At 37.9% G+C, this 10380-nt stretch overlaps 1 protein-coding gene across 1 annotated transcript in view; it reads left to right on the top strand.

The window, feature by feature from the left end:
- Nucleotides 1–10380, top strand: part of TRANK1 (tetratricopeptide repeat and ankyrin repeat containing 1) — a 41267-nt gene that overhangs the window by 12363 nt on the left and 18524 nt on the right. Inside the window, 5 exon segments of the mRNA XM_010713016.3 lie at nt 1639–1809; nt 3135–3287; nt 3651–3902; nt 4706–4882; nt 6916–9783. Coding sequence (XP_010711318.2) covers nt 1639–1809; nt 3135–3287; nt 3651–3902; nt 4706–4882; nt 6916–9783 — 3621 coding nt within the window.

The raw sequence follows: 10380 nt of genomic DNA, 5'->3' as shown, positions 1-10380 counted from the left end.
TTTAATTTTTGCTTCTTGATTTGATTGGTTATGATTTTCCAGTAACCCTGCAGTTTTTAGTTACCTTTTAAATCTAAAAGTGCCTTGACCTCCTAAAGACCAATCCTATTTTTCAGTTCTGTTGTTTGCTTGTTTATTTGTTTGTTTTGACTAGGTGAAGCTTTAAAACCTAAGTAGCAGTGTACTTTGTCAGAGATGAAAAATGAAATGCTTTCCTTCAAGTTTTGTGTGAGGTTTCTTTTACGTTAACTTAGCCTGGCATTCTTCCTTTTATTTCTTACGCTGCCCACTAGGTGGCCTCAGGAAACAGGCATCCACGCCAAGATAACTCCACTCTTCGAGGTCGTTTAACACAGTGACATTCTGATGGCTCTCTTTAATAAAATGAATGGGATGGAGGCAGTCTCTAACAAATTTCATTTCCTGGAAAGAAGTCATACTTCTTTTGCAACATCTTTTACTATAAGACTCTTGTGTTTCTGAAAGAGGCTATATACATATTTAGAGATATGTTTATAAAGGTATTAAAACCTTTGCTTCCATCCATTAACAAAAAGTAATTCCTGAGGTAGCTTGAATGGTAAGAGTTGTTGAGGCAAAGCATGACAGCTGGATTAGTCTGCATCACTCTTTCCTCATCCAGATTTTTCCTTCAGTGCATGCAATTAGAGAGACTGTGTTGTGTGGAGCTGTGCCTTGGGAAGTGTAATGATCTAACAATTCTTTGCTCAGCATTTCTTCATCTTCCCTTGCATTACATGATTTGGTGTTCCTGTGCTCTTCCAGCTGTTCTGTTGGAAGATCAGTACTGCTGCTTGCAGGGCTGTAAAGTGCTTCCTGGGAGTGCAGTGGGAAGTTGCAAGAGGAGAGCTTCTCAACTTCAAGAATAATTATTAAACATTGCGTCAAAACTTGAAGTGATATTTATATTTGTCTTTGTTCTGTAATTCTGTATAGCATTTCAAAACACTTAAAGTGACTTCTGTTAAAAGCAATGACACTTGCCATTAGTTAAACTAGGAATCTTTGTTACAAGGCTTATTACCACAAAAGTAATGTGTTTTCTGCTGCACAGGAAAGAAAATCAGTACACAGTATTCATGCTTAAATGTGTGAAATAGACAGTTTTGTTAAGTCACCTTGTGACTTATAGAGTAACAATAACAATAGAAAAATCTCCTGTTTTGATTTTTCTTTATGTACAGAGCAGTTTGCCTAAAAACTGGAGAACAGGATTGGGGCATAGCAAAGGAGAGGCTTTTGACATACTGCTTCTGATTAACTGGATGCTCTTGAGGCACCCCATCACTTTGTGTTTCAGTGCTCCCATTTCCCAACTTACAATAGCAAAGACAGAGTTTATAATTATTTTTTAACAGTTTGTTGAGTTTCTTTTGGATATAATACCTAACAATTCTTAAGACACTGGATGAATTTTATATATATATGTGAGTGTGTATATATATATTTATGTATGTGTATATATATATGTGTTTGTGTGTGTGTACACACACACATATATATATATATATATGTGCTAGAAATTATGCCACATTTGAAAACAAGAAAACAAAACAAAACAGCCCCTGAACAATGAGAATTATTCCCCCTCTAATGCTTTTTCTTATAATGCTTTAGGTCAAACAGAAGATGTGCTCATGCTTCTGAACTTTGGGGCTGATCCTACCATTCCAGATGCACGGTCAAGAAACGTCATAGATATTTTGAAAAAGAATAAAAACTTTGATGCTGTCAAAGTAGTCAGCAGTCACATTGAGAAACACACTTCCTCCTCTGTGGAACTGGAAGGTACCGTATGGACTCGGTGCTTTTTCTGTTTTTAAATTGTAACCTTTGGGTGCAAAATTGCTTTATTTGTAATTGGCAATAGTAGGTGGAATTTATGTAACTTTCTGTATGTGTTGTCACCCTGGTGAGTCAACGTTGAACATTTTGTCCTTGCCTGAAGGTGTCTGCTGTCCAGCTAACTTTCTTTATGTGTCATGCAATAAGTAATTACAAATTGCTGGAAGTTGTTATAAGCCACTGCTGGATTTTTTTTCCCTTAGCACAAAGCTCCTCCTGCCATAGAAACTGCATCTTTTTGATGCTTTTATCAGTTTTGACCATTTAGCTTCACCTTTGTGTTTGGCAAATGAAACATTTGGTAAAAACATCCCTGACATATTTAAAATGATTTAAATGAAGCAAAAATGTTGACCAAAAAGAGAAGCCCTGAAGTGATGAACATGTATGTGAAAAGATGATGACGTATTTTGAAAACAAAATGTTTTAGTGAGAGATCCTCCTTGTTCAGAAACTTTGAGCCGTCATTGATCCCCATAGGTGATATGCAGCTGGAATTCCATGTTACATGGAAACTTAATATCTCTTCACATGAGAAGGGGCAAGAGCAGCAGAGTGGACTACTGGAGAGCCTCTCATAACCAAAGCAGGGAACCTAAAATTTAGTTACACTCTTGAAGTAAGGGCAAACTGCAAATTATTTTAAAAACTATTACTGTTATTTCTGGTTTGTGAAAGACCAGTTGTCTTATGGAAAGGTGCTTATTTTCCCAGTGCTAACATGGAATTTGATGAATTGACACACTAAACTGGTTTTTCAGTCTACTCTTGCCCGTCAGTTCTGAAAAGGACTCTGAGTTTTCATTTATATCTGTTATTAGAACATGATTTAAAATCAGCAATTGTCCATTACCCAAGTATCTTAAACCTGTAGGTGTCATTTTATTGTGATGTGTTTGTTTGTTGTTCTGGTTTGTTTGTTTAGTTTTAAAAGGGTAAATTACTCTTTGGCTGTATTTGTTAAATGCCAGTGGAGATTCAGACAAGCTCAGGGCATCTGATTAAAAATGTATGCTGGAAGTTGTCACTGTTCTTAAGTCATCTACTCTGAAAATTCTTATCATTGCAAGGCAACGGTGTCCTGCTTGCATGTGCAGCAGCTTGCCTACTATTGCAATTTTCAGCCTGATGTATTAATGTAAAGAGTACTTATTGAGTGTATCAGATGTGTTTTGGGATACGAAATATAATAATATGGTGTATTACAACCCTGTCCTGAAAACATGACCATGAAGAACTGGATTTTCAATTCTTGTAATGTTTTGCAGAAGAAGATAGAAGAAAAGCTGTAGTCAATTCTTTCCTGGATGCTCTCGAACAGTTTGTCAAGTTCTGCAGTTTTGAAAATGGGTTACATCATAAAAATATATTGAAGGAAGATGTGTTTCAGAGATTTCTGAAACTGCTTTCTTCTATGAAAGGTACAGTGAGTTCCTATTTCTCATCTTAATTGTTTTCATGCTAACATACAGTTTTTGCTCTTTTACCCTTTCTTCATTTCCTTGTTTCTACAGTTGATATTACTGGAACTGAGTACTTTTATTTATTTTTACTGCTGTATTTTGCAGTGAAAACACATCATAATATGCACAGAAATTCAATATGATGAATAAAAGTGTTCAAAATTATTTGTCTGTCAGCATAAAGACAAAAGGATACAAGTGTAGAATTTTGCTGTTCTGTGATTTGAATTTAATGAGCACATTATTCTGAAATTTGTTTACATTGAGATGGATTTTACTGCCTGTTTTTGAGTGAGTTATTTTGTTCTGTTTGTCTTGCAGAAGTTCCTGAAGGGGTGCTTTGCAACATCTCCCAGGCCTGTGCTAACAGCATCATAAAACTGTTGTTGAAGAAGCAAATGTGGCATGAAGTTTTGCTGTTGCTAACAGGAAAAGCCAATGGGGAAAACACATCAGATGGAGGACTCTTAAAAACCTGCAATCTTTCAGATGTTGACATTGGCAGCATTATCCAGCAGTGTGACAGACTGGATGAGCGAGTCCACCTCATAAGATGTTTGGTAGAAAGAGGAGGTGAAAAAATTAGGATATTACTTTTTTTAAAAAGATATCTTCTTTTGCATGTTTGGAGCACCATAGTTTCAGAAATATGAAAGCATAGTTTTTGTGGTTCTGTGTAAGTGCTGAAGCTTGTTGAGGTGTAATACCTTTTCCTGCACCTGCTAACTGGAAACCTAATAGGGCTATGTAGGATGGAAGATGTTTTTCAAATGAACTTTGGCTGTCAGAGTTAGATTAGGAGGTAAAAGGCCAAAGATTCTTGTTCCCTTGCTTATAGTTTTCTTAGGCTTTAATTCCCCTGTCCTGAACCTGATAGAATATGTGATTCACAGTCTTAGGGTTAAGTCTGTTGTCATGTTACAAGTGATTGGCTACTTCAGTGAATTCAAGGGCATGACCAAGTATCTTTTTTTCAGTAACTGTGAACATGATCATTTTTCTTGTTTTGCATAGGTTCTATTCCTAGAATTACTCTGCCATTTTTCACTTCATGTTATAACTTGATACTAGCTATAAATTGTGGACACGCGGTCCTGCTGTGCAGCCTTGTGACTGTCTGGGGTTGCAAGGAGATTTCTTAATTCATTCAGTGACTGACTTACTTGAAGAAGATATGTTCTGGCCTGTGTTTTCCTGCTGCAACAGGAGGACTGGCTGCTTAGATTATTGGAAGATCAAAGGAGATTCTGAAGATTTTCATTCTCAAAAACTCTTTCTGCCTGCTCAGTAATCAATTTGTACATTTCTCTGACAAGCACTTTCTGTAGTTTGCAGATCTGGTTTATCATATTTAACCCCTATTATTTTCACACTAGCTCTGCCAGATGGGACTGGAGCCAAATCTGAAATACCACTGCAAATCTGCCTGAAAAAGAATTACTTTGAACTGGTGTATTTGCTGCTGACCAAGGGTGCAGATCCTCGAAATGTCTCCTTTGCAAAAGGAGATACTCCTTTGCATGCTGCAGTCCACATCTGTTTAGATAAAAGAGGTAAAGTTTTTGTGTGCTTAAGTCTAGGGGACACAAATATGTCTAGCAGGAAGGCATCACTCATTTTCACAGCAAATTTTGAAAATACTTAAAGGACATAAAACCACTTGAAAGTGTCCAAAGGAGGACTACAAAGATGGTGAAGGATCTAGAGGAGAATATGTATGAGGAGTGTCTGAAGTCCCTTGGTTTCTTCAGCCCAGACAAGAAGAGACTGAGGGGAGGCCTCATGGTGGCCTACAGCTTCCTCACAGAGGGAGTGGAGGGGCAGGTGTTGATCCCTGCTCTCTGGTGACAGTGACAGGACTCAAAGGAATGACGTGAAGCTGCATTAGGGAAAGTTCATATTGGAAAAGGTTCTGCACCAGAGGATGGCCAGGCCCTGGAAAGGCTCCCCAAGACAGTGGTCATGACACCGAGCTTGCCAGAGTTCAAGAAGTGTCTGGACAGCACTCTCAGACATACTGTTTGATTTTTTAGTGGTCTTGTGTGGACCCCAGAGTTGGACTCAATCATCCTTATGATGTCCTTCAGACTTGAGATATTCCGCTATATGATGATTCATGATCTCATTTCTTACCTGTCCAGCTCAGTACCACTTCCTCTGCTGTTTTCTTTCATGTGATAACAGAGGCAGCAGACCAGGATGTTTGGCCATATCTCAGTCCGCAGAGTTTGTAGGCCAAAGGATATGGACAAACCTTTATTAAGCTGATATGTTCTGCTTTTAATTTGCAGTGCCTGGAGCTGTGAGGAGAGTTAATGGCTGGTCAATTGATTGATGGGATTGAGGCAGCTGTAACATTTCCATCACTTCCTGTTTTTTTTTTCTGACTGTATTATTATTTAATCGAGCTGATTTAGAAAGCAAAGCTCCTCTCTGAAAACCTATAAAATTTGTATTAGATGGGAATGGTTTAAATATAAAGTATCTAGAAAGAAACAAAGAAAAAAACAGGGCTGTATCAGCAGACTTTGAAGGAAATCTGACAGTGACATCTGAAATCCATTTGACTGTTTTTGTTCAGTTGTAACTCAAGCAGAGTTTTGTTCAGAGGAGTGAGTGAAAGGACTGTAGGGCTTACATAAACACGTGAGGAAAGCTGAAAATCTGTCAAATTAAGCCCCAAATTTAGGTTTAATTTTAAATTAGTAAAAAATGCATTTCTGACTTGAAGGGGTAAGATAATTTAAGGCACTGTATTTATATGTATGAAATGTATTTATATTTAATGAAATATGCATGCATATTTCATTAATAGCTTTACAGAGATTAAAAACATAGGTCAGTTGTAGACTTTAAATCAAGAGTGTAAACTTGGTATCTTTAAGTATTTTTCACTGTGCAAAGTTTTTGAGGTGAAATTCCTCTATAATGATTTTGATTAATCACTTTTTTCATTAGGAAATAAATGTTTCAGGTAATCTGGATTAAGTTATATACATCACTTGGATTAAAACTGGAATGCAGTAGCATTAGCACTCTCTCTTTCTCTCTTTCTTTTTCTCTCTCTTTTTTTCCTAAAGAAGTATCGGGCTAATCTTATTCAGTAAGAAATTGCACTAGGAACTTCAGGTACCAGGTAATAGTTGGGATTTGCCACAGGTTAGTTATGTAACTCAAAACTGTGTGCTGCAGATTCCTTCTGGGTAGTGTAATAAAATGAACCAGTTGACCCTAGTGTCGTATCAGAGCTGCTTGTTTTCTGGATGATCAGAGTCACCATCCTCTGTTTGGTAGCTGTCAGGACTGATATTGGAAGATGACTTGGAGGTTAAAAAGGAATTAAATTAACTGATACTCCATAAGCAGCTACAAAACTAAAAAATTTTTAAAGCTTTGCTGCCACCATATGATTTCTTCTGAATATTAGAAAAGCTGTGTTGAGCTATTTCAAACAAACTTGTTTTAAAAACATGAGATGTAAAATTTGTCTTTTGAAAGCAAATTGATTTTGCACAAAAAAAGGATTAAAAATTCTTGGCCTACCATGAATCGTAAGCAACTGATTTATTTTTTTTCTTGCTTTCAGATGGCACTGGCATAAACATCCTGAACTATCTGCTTGATCTCTTTGCTTCAAGACCTTCTGACTTTCCGTATCTTAATCCAAATGTACAAGATGATAACGGAAATACAGTGATGCATGTTATTTTTCAGAGAGGATTTTCAAAGCAGACAAAAAGAATAATGGATTCATTGGCAAAATTTGATGTTAACTTTAATATAAAGAACAAATTAGGAAGAGACGTGAGGCACAGAATTAAGAAAAATGACCAACTGCTACTTGCCTGGAATACTGCTGTATCAGAGAAGAAGAAGTACCGGCAGGATATAGCAGGGCAGTCGGTTAAAACACTTAAGCCTACTCCAGCTTCTGATGTGTCACAGCCAAAGAATGGAGGACGTTCGTCTTCTGGGTCCTTATTAAAAGTACCATCTGGCAACACAGCACGTAATGATGTAAAAACTCTGTCTTCTGTAAAGACAAAAAATGATCAGTTAACAAAGCAGGAAATGGAAAAGATAAACAACCCCTTAACTATGCAGGAAAGTCTAGTGCAGGAAATTGCAACTCTAATTCAGCAATTGAAATGGGGTGATGCCCTGAGGAAAGATAATTCTGTGGTACAAAAACAATCTTCAGGTCAGACCAATTTGGAAGAGGGAAAAAGTGCATCCTTACAGCTTTGTGGAAGTTATTCTGAAGGAAAAGGAGATGACAGAGAGAAAAAGAAGGAAGTGCAGGAATTTAGTGTGGGCCTCTCTAATGGAGAGAAGGACGAACCAGAGGAAGAGAAGATTCTGGACGTCGAGGCATATGTGCAGGAGTTTGATAACATGACTTGGGAAATAGAGTGCACTCCTGAAGCACTGAAGACCTTGGGCAGCAAAGATGTACCTCATTACCTGAAAACTAAAACTATAATGACTATTAAGAGGCTTGGCAATGGGGAGTGGTCTAGGGGTCTTCAGAAGCCACTGAAACATTTAAAAGCCGATATCCAGCTTTATGAAGCCAAACTGGGCAAAGGTGCAAGAATGCTATGGGAACTTGCAATTGACTTTTCTCCTCGTTGCAGTGAGAGTGCAGAAAAGATTATGGAGACAGAACAGACAAAATGTCTTCCAGAAAAATCAGGAAGAGTTTACACAGAAATGATCAGAATTTGGGCCATTGTTCTCGATCACTGCAAACTGAACCGTGTTTTAGACAATATATGTTTGTCCTACAATCGTGGCTTATCTTGTATCTTAAGGAAAAAGCTCAAAGGCATAAATGAAGGACATCAGAACTACTATGTGACAACACATAAGCGTGTTCCACGTTGTTATGTTGAAGACTTGGAGAGGGAAAAATCAAAAGAACATACTATCCCTGAGTATTTCCCTCCAGCCAGTGCAGCAGAAATGGAATACAATATAATGAAATTTCACAGCTTCAGTACTAACATGGCACTTAACATCATAAATGATGTACATTCTGCTGTTGAGTACCCTTTCCGAGTTGGGGAATTGGAGTACGCAGTAATTGACCTCAATCCAAAGCCCATGGAACCAATCATTTTAATTGGACGAAGTGGGACAGGGAAGACGACTTGCTGCTTGTATAGGCTTTGGAAGAAATTTTATTCATACTGGGAAAAATCCACCATGGCAAATAGTCCTCTGCTAGAGAGGCAGACTTGGCGACAGAGACAGTGTAGTGATGTTGAAAAACCTAGGTTAGAAAATGAAGAATGTGAAGAAAAACAGGACAGTGATGATTCAAGTGAGGAGCAGGTGAGTGAGGAGCAAGACCAGGACAGTGAGGATGAAGAAATTGCTACGGGCACAACTGATACAGAAACAAATCCACGTGATGACCATGAAGACGACCAAATGTGTAATTCAGAAGAACCAAACAGACTGGAGCATCTGCACCAGATCTTTGTAACAAAAAATCCCGTCTTGTGCCAAGAAGTTCAGAAGAATTTCATTGAACTTAGCAAGTCTTCTAAGGTAACCAGTCATTTCAAGCCTCTGGAGCCAAACGTTCACAGGCTACAAGACATTAAAGATGAAAATTTCCCACTGTTTGTCACCTCCAAGCAGTTGTTGCTGTTACTGGATGCATCTATGCCTGACCCATTTTTTCCAAGGAACGAAGATGGGAGCCTTAAGAGAACCATTGTTGGTTGGAGTCCCCAGGAAGAGTTGGTGATACCAAATTGGCAAGATGAAGACGAAGAGGGTAATGCTGAAGCTGAAGATGGTGATGAAGAAAGAACTGCTGATGGATACTCTAGGGAGAGTGACCCTCGGACTTTTGTGACTTACGATTTATTTGCAAATGAGATTTGGCCGAAAATGATAAAAGGTAAAAGCTTGTACAATCCTGCACTTGTTTGGAAAGAAATAAAGTCCTTTCTGAAAGGCTCTTTTGAGGCACTGAGTTGCTTCGGGGGTAAACTTACTGAGGAGCAGTACAAAAAACTGGGCCGGAAGAGATCACCAAACTTCACAGAAGACAGAAGTGAAATCTATCACCTCTTTTGTCTTTATCAACAGATAAGGTCTCAGAGAGGCTACTTTGATGAAGAAGACTTGCTGTATAACTTATCTCAAAGGCTCTCAAAACTTGGGGAGCTGCCATGGTCCATCCATGAGTTTTATGGTGATGAGATTCAGGATTTCACCCAGGCTGAGTTAGCACTGTTAATGAAATGCATCAATGACCCTAATTCCATGTTTCTAACTGGTGACACTGCCCAGAGCATAATGAAAGGAGTTGCTTTTCGGTTCAGTGATCTGAGGTCACTGTTTCATTATGCAAGCAAAAACACCATGGACAAGAAGCAGCGTGTTAGAAAACCGAAAAGGATATATCAATTGTACCAAAACTACAGGTCTCATTCAGGTAGAGTATGAAATTTATTATCTGAGTTTGTGCTTTTCAGGTGTCACTAACGTTCGAGGTTTGCTATTGGCCATTTCAAAGCATTTTCAATCAGCTGGGTTTGTTTTTTTAAGAGGTCAGATGATCAGCTTTTTTGTGTTTTGATGTGGCGACTGGAAAAACACGAACAAATGTTATTGAAATTGCAATTTTACAAACAGTCATGCTTAATGTATGTTTTGTCTGTTTGATTTGAAGGTAACTTCTCAAAAAGTAATCAGATGCACTTGCATGCACTTCCTTTCCTTCCTGAAGTTGCTAGATTTTGCAGGATTGATGAGCTGCTTCTACTTTTCTTATTAGTTTTGCGTTTGACCTTCATTTTGTGAGGAGGGCCTGCTAAGTCTTTGTAGCAAACTTTCTGATCTTTACAGGCTCAAGAATGAGGTCTAGTCAAAATATCAGAAACATGAAGTGGGCCTTACAGCTTCTTTCTTCTCTCACTCATGTTTGTTTTTGTAATTAAGATCAAAATTTTAATAAAATCTTTTAAAAGTGTCTCTTGCAAGAGAGTATGAAACAGTCTGATTGAACTTTAAAATCTATATTCTGCTTATT

Source organism: Meleagris gallopavo, chromosome 6, assembly GCF_000146605.3.
Source record: "Meleagris gallopavo isolate NT-WF06-2002-E0010 breed Aviagen turkey brand Nicholas breeding stock chromosome 6, Turkey_5.1, whole genome shotgun sequence".
Lineage (NCBI taxonomy): Eukaryota > Metazoa > Chordata > Aves > Galliformes > Phasianidae > Meleagris > Meleagris gallopavo.
Note: the sequence above shows the minus strand (reverse complement) of the source record. Positions and strands in the feature narration are given on the sequence as shown.